General features: G+C 38.1%; 1 protein-coding gene across 8 annotated transcripts in view; it reads right to left on the bottom strand.

Annotated features, from left to right (window-relative positions):
• Nucleotides 1-19,265, bottom strand: part of LOC109047523 (inaD-like protein) — a 100,346-nt gene that overhangs the window by 60,513 nt on the left and 20,568 nt on the right. For 7 of the 8 annotated variants that reach the window (XM_042711777.1, XM_042711781.1, XM_042711780.1 and 4 more), the window contains 12 exons: nucleotides 18,287-18,463; nucleotides 18,061-18,129; nucleotides 17,376-17,573; nucleotides 11,138-11,347; nucleotides 10,597-10,698; nucleotides 8,104-8,406; nucleotides 7,798-7,870; nucleotides 7,635-7,710; nucleotides 6,433-6,510; nucleotides 5,807-5,878; nucleotides 4,111-4,288; nucleotides 3,590-3,700 (listed from right to left, as the gene is read on the bottom strand). In XM_042711777.1, coding sequence (XP_042567711.1) covers nucleotides 3,590-3,700; nucleotides 4,111-4,288; nucleotides 5,807-5,878; nucleotides 6,433-6,510; nucleotides 7,635-7,710; nucleotides 7,798-7,870; nucleotides 8,104-8,406; nucleotides 10,597-10,698; nucleotides 11,138-11,347; nucleotides 17,376-17,573; nucleotides 18,061-18,129; nucleotides 18,287-18,463 — 1,647 coding nt within the window. The remainder of the gene's footprint in view (nucleotides 1-3,589; nucleotides 3,701-4,110; nucleotides 4,289-5,806; nucleotides 5,879-6,432; nucleotides 6,511-7,634; nucleotides 7,711-7,797; nucleotides 7,871-8,103; nucleotides 8,407-10,596; nucleotides 10,699-11,137; nucleotides 11,348-17,375; nucleotides 17,574-18,060; nucleotides 18,130-18,286; nucleotides 18,464-19,265) is intronic. The other variant, XM_042711782.1, reaches the window with a different exon arrangement.

Here is a 19,265-nt window from a genome sequence, read left to right on the forward strand (position 1 = left end):
ATTTTGCTAATGCATAATAAACAATTTTTGTGAATTAAAGGAGCCATGTGTAATGTCTGGCAAAAAAAATCTAGTCATACTCCACATTCCATACCAGATGGGGGCAGTATGCCTCAAAGTGAATTGGTCTACTCTAGAGTAACAAACGAGAAACAGCATAGTCTCTATGCTCCGCCCCTACCTTCACAACAACCCTAGAGCCATAGCCGAAGCCTAAAGGACGTTTTGCCTCCAGAGGAACGTTGGGTGATGTCAAGTGATTTTGAAACATGACATCTTCAAGCTACTCCCCTTCACCTTTACCAGTGAATATGTTCATATTCGTTTTGTTCATATTACATTTTGAGTTGTATATACACATTATTTGAATTAAATTAATTTGACAGACAGCATTCTGTCAACATCATTAGTCAACATCAGACAGCTGATTTTGACCAAGCTAGCGCCAACCAATGTAACCAGAGCTGCCAACTCTCAAGCATTCACCGTGAGACACACGCAATTGACTCTTTTCACACGCTTTCAAAAACTTGACCGCTCTGAATATAGTGAGTGATTGCGCGCGCGGCCGGGGCGCTCTCTCTCTCTCTCTCTCTCTCTCTCTCTCTCTCTCTCTCGGGTTCATTATCATCGAAGACATTTCAAGCTTCTTAGGTAATGTTACATTTTAGCATCAGCTTGGTAGAGACGGGCTTTGGTAGATAACAGGTGAAAACCGGATCGGATCTGTGGGTAACTTATAGCTAGCTCATTATCAAACGCAGCTACGGTTAGCCATCGCTAACATTAGCACGTTTATCGAACAGCTTTCGATACATTTCTATGTTATAACTTCCCGAAAAAAATACGCAAACATATAAAACAAACTTCTAGCGAAATACTAACAGCATCTTACTTACCAATCCAAAAGAAATGTTGCAATGGAGTCGAACCTCATTTCTTTGAAGTCCATCAGTTGGTCTCCAGCGATGGAAAGCAGTGCCGATGTTTACTCTGTTTCGGCTCCTATTCTTATCGGATTTGATTTGTGATTCCAAGCGCGGTTGTTTCCCTGTAGCGGGTGGTGGTGGTAGGTGTCTCTTGCCAAGGGCTTCAGCCATCCTTCCGCTCTCTTCCCTGAACTGAAATGAGAGTAGTGGGCTGTACTTTCCACACGATTGACATCAGGTTCAAGTACGCCCACAAGCCGTGCGAGTTATTCGTGTATTGCAGGTTGGCTGGTGGTTATGTTGCCCGCATACCGCCTCCCCCATGCCGAAACTGGTATTACGACACCTGTCGGGCCGTGGCTAGTAATGCTAATGCTAATTAAGGTTGATATCTCTGCAGCACTATAACTTGACATTTTTTAATGACATCATCGCCCTTATTTCTTCTCATTCTTTTGATGCGTGTAGGTCATTTTTTGCATATTTTTACCTCAATTTTTACACATGGCACCTTTAAGGCGTTTGTGTTCATATATACCTTAAGTCAAGGTGGTTCAAGAAAAAAAAAAAAAAAAAAAAAAAAAAAATATATATATATATATATATTATATATATATATATATATATATATATGTGTGTGTGTGTGTGTGTGTTGTGTGTGTGTGTGTTAAAAAAAAAATGCCCTTTCATTTTTAACCAGAAATGTGGTTCTGATGTTCACTGAAATTTCCCATGACTTTTTCCCGTGTCACGTGAAATGTGTCCATTTGAATCATGGCTAGACACGTGAAGACAAAAAAAAAAAACAACAACAACAACGTTGTGGCACTATATTCTGTCATAAATGGCATACCATACATTCCTGAACTTTCTACCATCCATTACAATGACATTACTGATTGATATGTCCTGATCTCAATAAACTTTACACATGCTTTCCATGATTTAGATCTCGCTCAGGACGCACACTGTCTGTGGATGTCTGGCCAGGAGCTGTTCCAGAATTAAATCACTGAGGTCCTCTCCTCACATATATTTTTATCCATTGCTATGGTTATCACTGTCAGTCACTGCTATTTCGAGAGTGAATCCAGCATAAATATGCGGATGTCATTCCCAAAACTTGTGTATGTGTCCAAAAATCAAAAGTTTCATAAAGATTCTGAATGGATTATAGCCTAGAAAGTGCGCAAAGCACGCTCCCTTTATTATCACTAAAAAGCGTCACTAATGTTATTTTATATATATATATATATATATATATATATATATATATATATATATATAATATATATATATATATATATATATATATATGCTTAAACACACAAACATATATATAAAAATATATGAAATACATATGACAATTTATAAATCAATACATGTATCATTTATACATTTACATAATTCTATTATATAATACTGTTTATTTCTATTTAGATAAAGTATTTAAACCATTTAGAAAAGTTTAAAACGTTTCATTTATTTGAGTAATAACTATTATTAAATACATGTGATTTTTATTATTTATAGAATTTAATAAGAAATTTAAAACAGTATCTAAATATTATAAGTTATTATTAGATAAATTATAATAATATTAAATGTACCTAACATTAAATATGCTTTTGAAATGTATATAACTGTATTTTTATGATTTATTGTTACAATTATTTTTGGGGCATCTTTTTGTCATTTTTATTAACAGTCAAATAGTAGAAATAAAAGAAAAAGACAGCTGCATGAAAATACAACATAGGATGATTTCCAACTTGCATCTCCTACACGAGCAGCGTGGCTAAATGTGCAAGCGAGCATGTGTGGCCACAACTACAGCATTTATTTGTGTTTTGTTAAGCTTTTTGCCCTTTTGCAAAGACACACACACAAAAAAAAAATTGGCTGAGAGTTAAAAGATGCAAGACCCATATTTACTACAATATAGAGACTCCTTTTACATCATAACACCAGTAAATTGCCGTAAAATTACCAGAACGACTTTACAAGTAAATTCAAAAATGTGCTGTCCCATCTTTTTACCAGTAAAGCACCATTCACACATCAATTTCAAAATACCGTTACATTCTGTGACATCATTAACTGGAAATTACCTCCTACCGGTAAATATGCTTCTATGCTTCCCAGTGTTGTGACTGTAAACATGGAGCGTTATAAGCGGTCAGTGTTATTGTTGATGTTTTCACTTTTGTGTCAAAATTTCACATTCATAAAAGTATTAGGTGCTTAGGTGCTTTTGGCCCAGAGACATCATCGTATTAGACAACTTCAGACATTTCTTTGACTTCCGTAAACACCGAGTAAATGCGTCAGAACGAATTTACTGGTATTTTTGAAAAGGTCCTGTTCACACATGATCTCTTAAAGACTATATGTGTGAAAGGGGTTATGGAAAAATACTGGCGGCTACAAGAAATCGAAAGCCGGCTAGACCTTTAATGGCAGAGCAGGAAGTGGCCCAAGAGTGCAGCGTCATTTACCAGCCCTGAGTGGATTTAATATTGTTGAACTGGAAATGAATTGGCCCCATTTTCATAAATGAGAGCACTCAAGCATGAACAAGGGAGGGGGTCATATCTTAGGTGCACAGAGGCAGGAGAAGAGGATGGCATTTTAAATGGAGTTAGAAATGGCAGGTTTACCCGTGGAGTGGAGGACAGGCTCTGCACGATGAAGACCACGGGACTGGGTGCCGCTTTGATAGCCTGTACTGCCTCCTCATGGCTGGCATTATGCAAATCCACTCCACTAACCTATTTATTACAAAGGACGGTGAATAAAAAAAAAAGAGAGAGGACAGAGGAAGGAAAAAGAGATAAGAGGGGATTTAAAGGGGACTTGCAGCATTCTCTTGTTTATTTTGTTTATTTCAAATATTTATTGAGACCATGATGTCACAGCTAGGTGCACATCATAAAAAGGTCATTTACACATTGTTGTAGGTATATAGCAGCAAAAGTATACGGGAAATCAATTAAAGCCATTTTAGTGCAAGAAAACCTTTCTAAGCAGATTCAGGGATAAATAAAAGCTACAAAACACAGAATATGGCCTCTTCAAAATGGTTAGGAAGCAGAAAAGACCAGAATAATGTTATGTCAACAGATAAAGTGGCTATATTAAGAGCAAATGTGTTTGAGGTGTCTGTGTGTGGCTCTCAGACCTGTAAGATCTTGTCTCCTGTTTTAAGGGCACCCGTGCGTCCAGCTGGGCTGTCTGGCAGCACCTGTTTGATGAAAATGCCTTTCAGTTCCTCTCCATTCTTCAGCCTCTTTATAACGGTGCGTCCGCCCACTATGCTGATACCCAGAGACTCCTGCGGCTCTGGCCACACCTCCACTCTGAGACAAAAAAAGAGGAACAAAAGAAATGTAATTAAAATAAATAAATGTATTGTTAATTATTATTAATTGTTACGTTATAATAATACAGGATATATATATATATATAGATAGATAGATAGATAGATAGATAGCTGGTATAATGTAATACATAATACATAGATAGATATACATGGATATATAGATAGATAGCTTGTATAATATAATATAATATATAAGTATAATATAACATAATTTAATATAATAATTATTAAAATAATTATTCGGTTTTCGGCCAAGTGCATCCAGAAATGTCGGTTTCAGCCCAGAATTTTAATTTTGGTGCATCCCTATATAATATAATATTATATATTAATAGAAAAAAGAAGAGCAGAGGCTTATTTGATTTATTATCTCTGATACAAAAACATCAAACCAGCACATCACTTCCTGTCCTTATCAAGATCAACTGAGCTACATTAACAGAGATATATAAAAAAAAAAATTAACTAAAAATAATTAAAAAAATATACAAATGTCTGTATTTGTTTGTTTGTATGCATAAGGGTGATACACAATGATAATAATATATACATTAATAATAATAATATTAAAATTATTCAAATATTAAATTTGACAATAAACATTAAACAAACTGTCATAAGCCTTAACAGTGAACTATATATAGAATAAGAATTCTAAAAGAATATTTGTTACTTATTTACCTTCACTGTTTGCAAATAAATTTAAATATTAATTTATAGAATCAAAATAATTCTAAAACATGAAGGATTGAATGAAATATACGTATGTATATGTATTACTATTTCTTTTTAAAACCTAATCAACCACATAATGCAGTTTTTAAATTAACTTCCAAATTGTAAAAATTGCACATAATGCAGTTTTTAAATTAACTTCTAAATTGTAAAAATTCTATTTGCTGTTGAACTATATTAATTTACACAGTGGCTCTCATAACTTGTTTCATGACAGATTTATGTAAACATTATATAATTAAGACATCACTAACAGGTAAAGTAAAAAATAATGAGTGTGTAATCTAATATTTTGCGAAATGCTCTTCTCTAGACTTCATTTATGAAGAAATAATGAGCTGTGGACACTGATGACTTGCCTGAAGTAAATGAAATGCTACGTGACATTTTGTTTACAAGCTGTTTTATTGCCTTCTTTCTGTGGTTGAAACACTGATTGAGAGATTACATGAGGCATGAGATGTTCATTCACGTTTATTTCGCATTAAAACTAGTAGTAAAGAGGAAGTGATGATTGCGTTGCCGTTTGAACTGAAGCGTTTAAATGCGATCGGTCACGCCACAACCAAAAGCATCAAAATAAAACTTTAATTCCCCAACAAAGAAACACCTTGATACACACAAACGACTTTGTTTCTTATCAAAAGTAACAATATATAAAACTGGAAGTTTCCAATGAAGTTCCACTTTGTTAATTCCTTTCCAAAAAAACCTCATTAACAAAAAAAACTCGTTTTTTTTTATAATACCTTTTTTTTACCTGCGTGGGGGACCCCAGTGACTGAACGCAGGTGTCTCCTCACCTTCTCCCTCCTCTCTTTCAGGCAGATCACTGCAGACAATACATTTACTGTATAGTTATAATAAAAAGCATCATTCCTAAACCTCGTGTATTTAGATGATTTATTATTTATTATTTTGATCTGAAAGAAAACAGTGCATTCTATTTTGGATGCATTAATCACTTACCCCCATGTCGTTCCAAATCTGATAAAAACAGCTCCATTCGTGTTCGGATGATATAGAAGAGCATATGGTGATACAGTGAATGGAGAGACACAGAGGAGACCGTTGACAAAAGAACCGTTGAATAAAGTCGTTGTTTTCGTTTCTTCGCTTACAAAAAGTGTCGCTTCATATAACCCAGATTGCACGTCTGGTGGCAGATGGAGTATTCTGACAAAGACTCATATCTTTTATGGACCTTCACACTGCTATTTCCTTGGCAGTCTATGGGACAGTCTCAAGCCTCCAGGTTTTCATCTTAAATTGTGTTCCAAGGACGAACTGAGCATTTACAGGTTTGGAACGACATGGGAGTAAGTGATTAATGACAAAATTTTCATTTTGGGGTGGAGTATCCCTTTAATGCCACAAAGTTGCTACCTGTGGCTTTCTCTCATCGAACCGGCAGCCCCCTGTTTTCTTCTCTTCCTGCTGCAAGAGGAAGTGCGCTGTGCAGTTCTGCAAAGAGAAATCGAGCACATAAATCCCTCAAAGATGTACTACAGTCCCAGTCTTAGTCATATATGCTAGACTGAATCAGACTCATCAGGTTTATGCAAAAACAGCGATTCTGACTTAATCACACTCACATTTATCTCAGATCTGTCAAGTCTGCGTTCACAAGAGCAAGTGAAATTATTTCTTAAATATTTCACTTGATTAAAGCATGAACAAATAAAAATTAAAATCATAACATAAACAGAGCTAGAATATACAACTAAAACATATTTTACTACTACTTACAACTACTACTAATAATAATTAGTATCATATTTGTTCTTATTATTTATTGTTAGATTTATGTTATTTAATTATATATATTTAGAACATTTTATTATATAGTTTATTCATAATTTAATAATAGCACAAATATTTTCCCTTTCTAAAGATCAATATTGTGCAGTGAAAAAATAATTAATGTGTTAATAATTTCCAAAAACATGTATGTGCATAAACCAAAAAGCAGTCTCTCTCTCTCTCTCACACACACACACACACACAAATTCTCTATTACACTGATGTCATAAACAGCTGGCCGAGTCTCAGCTGCGTTTCACACCAATTTGACACCTTTCATTGTGTAGTTTAAAACGGTGTTTAATATCCGTTTCTCACTTTTCCTCAATTTCTCTACCACACCTGGGTTATGGATCATCATAATTAACTCATTTGCATAATTAAGATAAGCACGATCATTTTCTAATACTTGTAACATAACAAAAAGCATAAATCTCTAAATTATGATTAACTACTTAATTTGAATATCTTATTTTTACATCTTTAAAATTCTAGTTTATTAACAACCCTTGTTAATAGTTAAGCACCACATCTGTCCAGCAGGTGGAGTTATCGTTCTATTAGGAAACATAATCACGGTGATTAAAATTCCACACAGGGCACCAATCTTAATGAAATCAAGCACCAAAAAAAGTCATAATGACGTTGTGTTTTTAAAATGTTGTCACCTAAACCAAACTAAACCAACGACAACATGGCAATTTGTTCATAGACAGAAGTTAGCTGAGTGATGGTTAGAGACGTGTGTGTGTGCGTGTGTGTGTTTATTACAGATGGAGACTCACTCAGTGTCGGTGTCTGTCAAGGTAAGCTCTGAGTCTGCCTCGCTGTCTGCTGCCTCGATCCATGTGGCAGACTGACCTGAGAACAGATGTATAAATGTCAAACTGTAATGAACTACAGTATATTAATACTGAAATAAGCCTTGCTTTAATGACAAACACTCACTAAGGGGAATTTGCGGGAGCTGCAGCTGAATCTTCTCAAAGCTTGTGCAAAGCTCATTGTCCACCTCTGCGAACTGAACAACACAAGAGTTCAATACACCCCAAAATAAAATTATATTTTAAATTATATCTTGAATATTTTCAATAAAGAATTCTAAGCCTGTTTTCAGAACTTTTAAGATGTTTAACACTGTGACAACTTAAAATTCTCATTAATTTAATGCATTCATTTTTTTTGTAGTTTTATTAGTGTATGGTATCATTTGTTATAATGGATTTCATTTAAATATATGAATGAATTTAAAACCTGTTCTTGTGTATCAGGTTGATTGTTGAACTGGTAGGGGCTGGATGGTGTTGGCTCTTCCCAGGAGCGAGTCTTCTCACTCAAGTATGAAGGCAGACTGTCGCCCTTGACCTTGGAGCTCCCTTGATCCTTCATGGTGTCCATCTCCTGCTCTTCATCATCCTCATCTACAGCCATCTCTCGCTCCAGGACGGGCAGGAGGCCAATGGTGGTGAGGGGGGAGGCGTAGCGGGGCTCAGCGTCCAGGATAAGCTCTGGCTCCTCATCCAGATCGTCAGATAAAACAGAGCCATTTCCAAAGTCCTATCCACAACAAAAATTATGTTTCAACTTAAATCTTTAGTCTGTTTCTCACTCAAAGCTAAGAAAAAGTCAGAAGAGTTATATTAACCAATTTTTATGGTGCATTTTTTAAACTTGGTAGTATAAATCCACCGCTTTTATATGGAAAAGAACAGCTTGAACATTCTGCAAAACATCTACTTTAGTGTTCTACCGAAAAAAAGTCATAATTTGACTGAATTAAAACCGAAATAGAACAGAATTTGCATTTTTAGGTATAATATTTCTTTAACTCCATATTGATAATAGTATATAAACCAATTTTTATGGAATTTGACCCTGCAATCTTCTGGCTACCAATCCAACATTTTGAACCACAAGGCTATATTAACCAAATACAAGCTAAAAAGTCCATATTTATATAAACAGTGCTAAAAAATGCAATCTTTATTCAAAACAAGGCCCAAGAGCTCTGCTAAACTCTAACCTGTTAAATGCTCATATTTATATAATTTGTGCTCAAAAATGGCATCTTTAGTTTTTTCTTAGAAAACTAGTCCAAGAGTTAAACTAAACTCAGTCCAAACTTGTCTGACTATGTATTACTTTCTAAGGAGATCATTTTTGGTTGAAAAATCCCTTAATCGTACTTTGATAGTAGTTTAGAAGTTGCCTCTTGAGGGATTTGAACCCAAAAACGTCTGGCAACAAACCTAAATCTTGAACCACAAGGCTACATCTACCAAATACAAGCAAACATTATTTATTAAGCACCCAGAAAAGTGCTGTATTAAACTCAGTCCAAACCTGGCCAACTTTGTTTCATTTTTGGAGTTGATTCCCTCCCCACACCGAAACTCCTGATAGCGAAACCCTATGCTACTTTATACCCCTTTTTAACATTCCTCCCCCCTAAATCATCCGCTAACAGAAACGTCTGATGTTGGAGTGGGCGTGGAGGGTAGAGACATCTCACCTCTTGTCTGTCTGCTGCATACAAAGCAGCTCTTTCTCTCCCTGCAACAGGGTGCCGGAGCTTGTCCTCCTCTCCCTCTTCCACACACATACGGATCATAAGAGCTGAAAGCGCACTTTTCCCCCACGATGCTCCAACAAGCCGACTCAGCGCCTTTCTCACTCACCCTTGCAGCGAGCAGAACCAATTTGCCATGAAAAATGTGCCGAGTCTAAAATCTTAATGGCGCAATTAGTCTCGTTTTGAGTAGATTTACGGCAGCACTTGACTCGGCCGCCTCAATTACATCTTTGCTAAAATTCAAGGATAATATGGTACATTTCAAAGGCCCATAGAGGGGGTCATGCATCAGCTCCAAAAAGATTCCTCTCATGAGGCTCGCTCATTTGTTCCTCTTTTTCCTCGCTCATCTTCTTTTGCTCGAGCTCTTTTTCTTTCTCTCTTCAGCTCTCTTTGTTAATAACGACTGTAGTTGGGTTTCTTTGCTACATATTGATGGACATAAGTGTGTTTTCAGATGTTGGACCAGGAGTCTTCAAATTTTTCTCATGACAACAAAACATTTAGCCTAACTTTAGTTTACTAACTTCTGCTTTTGTTAAAGTTAAGTTAATATTGTATTTGTAAATTATATTTTAAATCAAAATAGATCAGTCTATAATTGGCAAACTCCCTGCAGTACCATATATATAATAACTGTATATGTGAATATAAGATTATAGTATTTATGTAGTGTACATATATATTTACATTCACTTATGTACACTGTAGTTCAAAAGTTTTTTTCAAGGTTTCAATATTTTTTTTAAAAAGACTTATGCTCACAAAGGCTGCATTTATTTGCTTAAAAATATTGTAAAAACAGTAATATTGTGAAATATTATCACAATTTTAAATAAGCGTTTTCTATGTTAATGTATTTGAAAATGTAAATTATTCCTGTGATGCAAAGCCTAATTTTCAGCCTCATTACTCCAGTCTTCAGTCACATGACCCTTCAGAAATCATTCTAATATGCTGATTTGCTGCTCAAGAAACATTTCTTATTATCAATGCTGAAAACATTTACAGCGTAACATTTTTGTGGAAACCATGATATTTTTTTTTTCAGGATTCTTTGATTAAAAGAAATCTCAAAATAACAGCATTTATTTAAAACAGAAGTCTTTTGTAAAAGTCTCTATCAATTTTATGCTAAACAAAAGTATTAACTGCTTTTAAAAAAAGTGGAATACCTCTTGCATAGATGGGAGAGTGAAGGCCTGCTTTGCTGCTGTTTGCTCATCAGCGCCCTCTACAGGCCAAGAGGACTGCTGCCCAGTACCTTTGTCCTCTGGCTGTGTAGTTCACAGACACAAAACAATGCAAAATAAACTTAGTGACTAAATGGACATATCATATATAACACTGTGCCAATAGAAGGATGAACCAAACTTTTAACTACCAAAAGCCAAACATGCTTTTATAATGCTTATCTAACAGTGTTACAGTAACCTAATTTACATTCATTGTAAACATCTGGTTTACATAGCACTCTGCTTTGGAGGAAAAAAAAATAATGGAAAATTGTGAGATAAAGTTTAAAATAAGATATAGTCATATTGTGAGATATAAAATAACTCAGTGATGGAAAAAGACACTTTAAACACTATAAAGCTACACAAGCCTAAGTAATACTTTGAAGAAATACCCACCAATCTTAAATATTTGCCCAAATAAACACTTCCAGCACTGAATGTTAACAGTATGAGGCCATAATTACATAGTGGCTCTTACCACCAGTGGTTTCCTGATTCCAAGGTAGACTCTCCCGGGAGGAGCTGATTTGAGGACCTCTACGGCCTGGGCCAGAGAGCATGTTTCTAGATGAGTGTCATTGACAAAAACCAGCTGGTCACCCGGGAGCAGCCCCCCGTGATTGTCCGCCACCCCTCCAGGCACCAGAGAGCGAATGACAATCACAGAGCGCGCAACATCAAGAGGGTCCTGCAGAGGGCAATGCAGACACACAAACAGAAAAACAGAGGAAAAAAAAAAAAAAAAACGTGAGAACAAAGTGAAGAGCAATGGTGACCCTGATTTAACCTATACATCACAGACACATCAAAAAGCAGATCAAGAAGACTGCCTTTTGAAGTTTCATTTATTTATGCTTAAGTTTTAATACAAACATTTAATTAAAACAGCACCTGCGTAAGCAGAGAATAAAAATTTACAAACAAGCAGATAGGTCATTCCTGTTATGCGGTACCTTTTAATGTTACTTAAAGTAAAACACACACATATGTACTTCACAACAGGAATGACTTGGCTACCCTCGCATTGAAATCCACATCCAAAAGAGTGGAAGGCCAAATGAGGCCAACTTCCAACTCCAACATCCCAAGCACTGTGGTATCAATCACATCTCTGGGGAGCTCTGCCATAAAACTGCAATTCAACCGATTTGATGTCTCCAACAATATATTTCATGACCCATATGGGCGGCTTTTATGTGGCGAATGACAATATAAAAGTGATTAACAAGTAGTTATTTGAGAGTAAAAACTGAAGCGGGAGCGCAGTCATTAGTAATCTCATCTATCTGCCCATGAACATTTATGACCAACCATGTCAAAAGACCTGAAAAATGGACGATCCTTGCATTTTTTGAGATTTCTGACATAAATCTCTTCTACTGTAATGTAAAAAATGTAAAGCATGTTGTTTTTGAGTTATTTCAGTATCTGCAGTTGATTTTTGGACAAGACCACAAAAGACATCTCAAGGTTCAGACCACAATGACCACTCAAAAAAAAAAAGGAGATGATATATTATTGACAAGGATTTTTAACAGCAGAGGCCCTGAGTGAAACTGCGGAGAGCAGACCGGGAAACTTCACCAAGCCCAACCATAAAAAGTGGGTCAGCAAGCCCGGCAATTATTGACCCCTGATTACCCAGTGAGCCACTGCTGCACGGTAAGCAGACGAGAAGAGAAAAGCAATTTCAGAGCGAGAGGAACTGAGAAGGGAAAGAAAGAGAAAAAAAAAGACAGGAAAAAGTTGGAGAGAGGATTTAAAGTTCCACTCCAGCTGCCGCTTTAGGAGGACACAGGCTGCATTGTCCGGCTGCCGGGTTCCAGCCAAGCGTGCTTTGCTTTCCAAGCCCTGCTCTCATCCCACATGGCCAGTGATGTCAGTAGAGCAGCAATGAAAAAATAGGGCCAAGGGGAACAGGCCGGCACAGGGGGCTCCTAATATGACAATACGTCACCTGCTACGGAATAAAGACACCGATCAGTAAGGATGTTCACATGAGTGATGGAAAGAAAGTGAACTAGGTTGCTCCATTTCTTATTTATATTTTTATCCGAGTGCACATATGATTTAGATGGCATATAGTACATGGCTCACTGGGGTAGCAGCAGTTTACTATGTTACAGGTGTGAAGAACTTTTTTAGATCCAAAGAAAATGACAATTCCAAAAGTCCCTAGCGGGTGGTGCACATTACAGAGTTTCCACACAACCACTGACAGCATAAAATAGTCAGTCAAAACTGGATTAAATTAGTTTAGGTCAACGCCAACAGAAATGCCACAATGTGTTTCTGTGGACTACATAACCTTAAGGTGATGATACACGGGGGGAACTTTTTGAGCAATGTTATTGGACTATGATGCCGTCAGCGGGCAACCAGGTGAGACACAGGGTCCACGACCGATCTTAAGTATCGAGATAGAAATTTGTTGCCCATTCTCAATGGGAAACTGCTCAAGGTGAAGTCGTGGTTGAAACTGTTGGCTAGCTAATGGATGGGTATGAGCATTGGCGGCCGGATTGGATATCCCATATTTCTTGCTGGGCTAAGGTTGGCTACTGTCTTCTCTGAGTGCCAAACATTCCCTTGGCTCGCCCTGCTTGTCAAACGGGTTGAAATTCTTCAGTGTGGTGTCAGGCGGACAGTAAATCTGCTGTTTCACAGGAATCAATAGCAGGCCAAGTCATCTGTTTTGCTCCTGTGCTCTGCATGCCTTCAATCTTGCTGAACAGAATACCAGGAACTCCAGGACGTCTGTCTTTTGCTTTCTTTTCTCTTTTAATCCGTCTTTTGGTTGTTCTCACTGTAGTTGCCTTGAGAAGAGAACACAGGGTACCATTTCCATGGCACGGACAAGCATGTTGTACAATTACATAAATTCCTTGAAACTACACTTTAAAAATAAAGATTATTTATTGGCATCTATGGTTCCATGAAGAACATTTAACATCTATGGAATCTTTCCTCTGCACAAAGATTCTTGATAGTGGAAAAAGGTCCTTTAGTTCATTAAAAGTTCACATTAAGAAAAAAAATGCTTTGATAGTTATTCGTTGCTTTCTTGCTACTAGCTATGACACTAATATTGACAAGTGCGTTGACAAGTCTTATCGCAAGCCAAATCAAAGAGTTGGGAAGCACAAGGTGGAGGAACAATGTATAAGCTGTTTTTTATTTTAAAACTTATAGCTGTGGGCAGCTGTTTAGCATAAGGTGGCACGGACAGTGCAGGCATGACAATGGTAGTAAATCCAGACAACTCTTTCTTTGGATCTGCTACAAACTGGATCCTAATATTGCAAGACACCATTGCAAAACAACAAAACAACGTTACAACAATTGTTCACGGCTGAAAAGCACAATGCATATCCTTCTTTAACATATTAACATTAAGGGTGGTGTCCTATAGTTGATTTGGTAGCTTGTTTTCCTGCGACAGTAATAAAATAGCCATTGGTCAGTTTCTGCAGCTTCAGGCTACAGAATAAATAAACAACAATAAATAAATAATAACACTCTGGGATGATTTATGACTCTCCTTTAAAACATTCAGTGGATGAGACTAAATGCTGTATTGATGTGCAGGTTAGGCGCTTTGAACCATCGAAATGATTCAAAAATGCATTCTCTCAGATCTCTTCTCTTTGGACAGCATGAATTATTGGAGCCATACATTCACTACCGATGATTCAAACTAATTTGTTTTACACACTGAAGGTTTACAGCCCACCTGCAAAAGGCCTTTCATGTAAATGTATATGATTCTGTGGAAAACGGCATTTGTAAACGTAAGAACCTTCGGAGAACATGTCGCAGTTCAAATTCTTCCTGTTTTTCATGCTATTATTTCACTCTACAAGGTTATTATTTTTGTGAAGGGAGTCATTTCTCTTTTTGAGTCTGGTGTAGGGACGACATCCTACCCAAACAGAAAGTTACGCTAAGCCACGTTCCCTTTGGGCAGCTTACATCTACCCTAAACCCTTCGCGGGAGAACTGCTCAATCAAATTTCAGTTGAGTCTGGCTGCATCGTGACTTCAATTGTTAGCGAAAACTCTTAGTAATGACTTTTAAATGGCCATGAGAGTACAATCCCACTTTAAACAAAACCACCACAACCCGACCCTTCAGATCAGTTGTTTGGCTTCAAGAAGACCTGAATTAATCTCCATTACCAGGATGGCTAGTACTACCAAGGGGGTCCTTCTCATGTTGCCATGTAGCTCTTCTTACTTCGAGATCTCCTTCTTGTCAGATCAAAAAACTGAGGCGTGACTCCAAATGATTTCATTGTCGCCACTTCACGTCACTCACGCAGTCAGGGGTGTCATTTAGGGAAGAAAAACTCCCTGGCTTCCAGCTGTCAGTGTAAGCATGGGCTCCCATCAATCTAGCTGCAGTTACAAGGTCTCCTTGCATTAGGGGTAATACTAGTGGTTGAGACGAGAAGAAGAGAAGGAGGGTGGTAAGAAAGAGGAAGAGATGGAAGGTTCTGGAAGGCTTCGGGCATGTCTGCAGGTCTCGAGGTTGCCTACTCTGCCTTATCAGCTCAGGCCTCTTACTGGAGAGATCGGCAAAATCAATTTCCCCCTTGCAGACTGGAGAGGCCCTGGCCCGTCTGCCGCGGGAAACAGAAAAGAAGTCAAGAAGAAAGGTTGAGAGATTCCTCCTCCATTAGAAGAGCATAGAAGACCGTACCCATCATTGCATTGAGGGAGTTGCTCACTTTCGTCTTTCTGGCAATTCCTTACAGCTCATACATTTATGGACATTTTAACACTTCTTTCACTTCAAATGCCTACACCCCCTCCTCCTCTGAATCAATTCCCACCCATCATGCATCAGGCCCTCGGGTTGAAAAGCGTTTGTTTCGGTGTAGATAAGCCAACAGACAGGGCTAGGTGGAGGGGGCTCAGCTGGTGCCGAGCACGAAAACGGTGAGTTCGACCGAGTGGAAGCTACACAGGTCAATATGGCTTCCAATAAACCCCAGGGTGCACCAGCAACTGCTCCAGAAGATCTGCAAAGTAAGCTTTAGCGCTTCTGCCTCTCCATGACAATGATCTATGATCCAAGTTGCAGGACTGCAAATTTCTTGTCTGCTCGCCTTGGTGGGGATGAGATGATCTCAAATTCAGTGCGTCGATGCAGTATTGATGCAATTCGCTCCTACTTGTTCATGCTGCAAAAACAAACTATAATCTCATAATAGCAAGAAAAAAAATAAAATAAGGACCTGAGTCAGCAAAACATATTTTTTAACATAGCACAGAGCCTATAGACTCGCTCCCGACTTTTCTCATCCTTGCTCCATCTTCATTCCTTCATTTATCAGAGAGATGAAGAGAAAGGAAGAATTTAAGGGATCACTGCTCAGGTTACCGCCATTAAGCAGCAAATGTAATTCTGTCCATGTCACCGCAGTCCCCCATCACTCACGACGAGAAAAGAAGCATACCTTACCATTAAAACATGATCTCTGTTCAGTTTCGCCACGATGCGGTGGCCATTTATTACAGTCCTGATGAAGAAACCAAAGCAAAGCCATGTTTTTCTCCTGCCAATACTGTTTCCCTGCATGAAATCAATTGGAACCCATGGCTGGATAATATAAAACACGAGGCGTCCCACAGGACCGGAGGAGTGCAGGTCTGCGGGAGAGGTTCTGCATTCTAAGTGGCCTCATTACATGATCACTTCTGATTCAGGATCAACGTGCAGTTATGTACTAACCCTGATTAGAGGGCTAATGAAGGAAGGAGGAAAGCAGCTTTTCGTACTAAGTGAGTAGAGCAAAGGGTTTGACTGCTGGCGCAGGGCCAGATAAACAGTGGCGGCCCTAGTCAGAAAGGTTTCAGTGCTTTCTTTTGTTCAATGTCCAATGACTTGTGACATCAACGCACGTTTCCTGTGATCACACTTTGGGAAAGTCAAGGGGGATTGATTGAGTCTGGTCTCCTCTTCTCCCATTTAAAGGACAGTTGATAGAAAATCGTGAAGTTACTTTTTCATATAGCTAAATAAATGGTGATTGAGAGTTTCCCTGTCTGTCTCATTTTGTGTGCCAAATATATTTATTTGTATAAATTAATTGTATGATAATTAAAATTACATAAAATGATTTTCAAAAACTGAAATGATTACCTTTAGAATATGTATAACTCAATATTTTACCTAACTGCAAAAGCTGAATAATCAAAGTCTACTGATTTATCAGTGATATAATCGACGATTAGTCGATCAATCGTTCTAATAATCATTAGATTAATCGATTATCAAAATAATCGTATGTTGCAGCCCTAATCTGTTCTAAATTGCAGATGTATAAAACTTCTGGTATTACTTAATCCTAAACTTAACATACATGTTCAAAATAATGGAATATTTTTAGAATGTAACAGACCACGAAGACATCATAACAATAATTGTATAGTTAATTGTGACTGGACCTCTTCCTTTTATCTGTTTGCATACTGAATTTTGATTGGTCTTGTTTTTACTAAATATATTTATTCATTTTTAGCTTGTTTTACGGTGCAGGGTGACTGTATCAATTCCTCCATGCAGATGACAACACTCAACACTTCTTGTAAACACTTCCTGAAATGTAAAGCGATCTTTTCATGGTTTTTCTCAGAGACAGAGATAAAAATTTGTAGTTACCCCCCTCCAAAAAAAACAAAAACAAAACAGAAATGAGTTAATTCCCCACCTGGTAGTCTAGTATGCTGAAGCCGAGACCTCGCTCTCCTTTCTCTAGTTCTAGAACCTGCACATTTGGAGACCACAAAGCTAGCTCCCCTTCATCTTCTTCATCATCATCCTTCTCCTCATCCATCTGCTCTCTCTCAGGGTCGCTTGGCTCTAAGGGCTCTTCTTTATGGTTAACCTCTTGCTCCACTGCTGATGCCTGACAGGCATGAAAAGAAAAGCAAATTTACAACGAGCTAGTAGTGGTTCTCAATTGGTGGGTTGTGACCCCAAAATGGGTTGCAGGTCTGTTCTGTTGGGGTCACTTAATCAATCAATTGCGCAATCAAACTATAACTTTACAACACAAGTTTATATCATGTTACAAATTTTTCATATTGTAATTGAACTTTCTGATATAAATATAATACATTTTAATAAATCTAATGGATAATAATTATTTTAATTGTATTTTGTTGTACTTTTTTTTTTTTTTACTTTTGTATAATAAACCATTTTGGTGCCACATGTAAAAATCTAGATCCTGAAGCAAAATCAGTAGAGAACTGCTGAGCTACAATCCAGGTATAAAGTTTAATTAGAGGAGGGGTCTCCAAACTCGGTCTTGGAGTGCCAGTAAACTCTGCTGGACACCGGCCCTCCAAGACAGAGTTTAGAGAGCCTTGCATTTGAGGGTATGGACAAACCTGAAACTCTTCCCTCATGCTGTCACGTAGACTTGTATCTTTGGCAAACATGGAGAGGTTATTCTCAATCTGTAAAATTATTACAAAAAGAGCAGGCATACATTATTTTGCAGTTTTGTTTCGAAGTATTGGCCAATGCAGAGTAACTTGCCAAAGCCAATTTTGACTTGTATTTGGCAGATGTTGTGTGTTAATTTTGGACTCTCTGTGTGTATGTATTCGTTACCTGCTCCTGTAGGCTGGCTGAGGGGCTGGATGAGTGCCACTCTTCAGATTCAGGGTGGTATTCGCTGCCTTCTTCAGCAAGGCGTCTGCAGCAAACCAAAGTAAAGGGAGGAGGAACCTCTCTGAGGAACGCAACAGCCTCTCGTCTGGACTTCCCATACAACTGCACACCATTCACCTGCAAATACAACACACATTTTATTGGGATAAATTTTACTCTCAAACATACTGAAAATCTAACACTGCATGATTTCCATAATCAAACATTAGGGGTATAAAAATAAGGTCACTTATAAAGTGTAACTTTTTTTCTTTGTCAAGGATGTTACAGATCATATTAACATCTTATGGGGAGCTTATTAGGTTGGTGACTATATATGGCACTCACTGGCCATCTTTAATTGGTATTTCATGGAGCGGGCAAATGGGGGCGGCACTGTGCCATCTGCACAAACCAGGGGGAAGCCATAGTCTCCACACATCCTTTCCCTTATACACACACACATATGTACACACCATCGCTGTCCCACAGAACTTCTAAGCATCTAGCAAGGCCAAGAGGAGTACATTAAGATATTTAGGTTACACTGCAATATGGGATTTTCATAAATGATTCTTCAGAGACTCCAACAAATACATTGTCAACCAGGACGTAGCCTTGAGGTACACCACATCTCTCTATAAGCCACTTCTCCTGCAGCCCTGCAAATCTCCCCCGCTTTAACCATCCAGGCTCCTGCCAACAGCAACAGGCTGAAGGCACAGCGGCCCTCAGCCACCAGACCAGGTGGGAGGGGGAAGTTTAGAGGGAAGGGGGCAGGAAGCAAGGCCAGTGGGGAGGTTAGGGCAGGGGACAGTCATGCAGATGGCCACGGTCAGACTCTGGAGCCCTCCTGCCAGAACATCCACGAGCCAGCAGCAGCAGCAGCAGCAGCAAGCCTTCCTGGAGGCTTGGTGCTGGCAGGACGCAAAGGTCAGTG

Source organism: Cyprinus carpio, chromosome A22 (assembly GCF_018340385.1).
Source record: "Cyprinus carpio isolate SPL01 chromosome A22, ASM1834038v1, whole genome shotgun sequence".
NCBI classification, from domain to species: domain Eukaryota; kingdom Metazoa; phylum Chordata; class Actinopteri; order Cypriniformes; family Cyprinidae; genus Cyprinus; species Cyprinus carpio.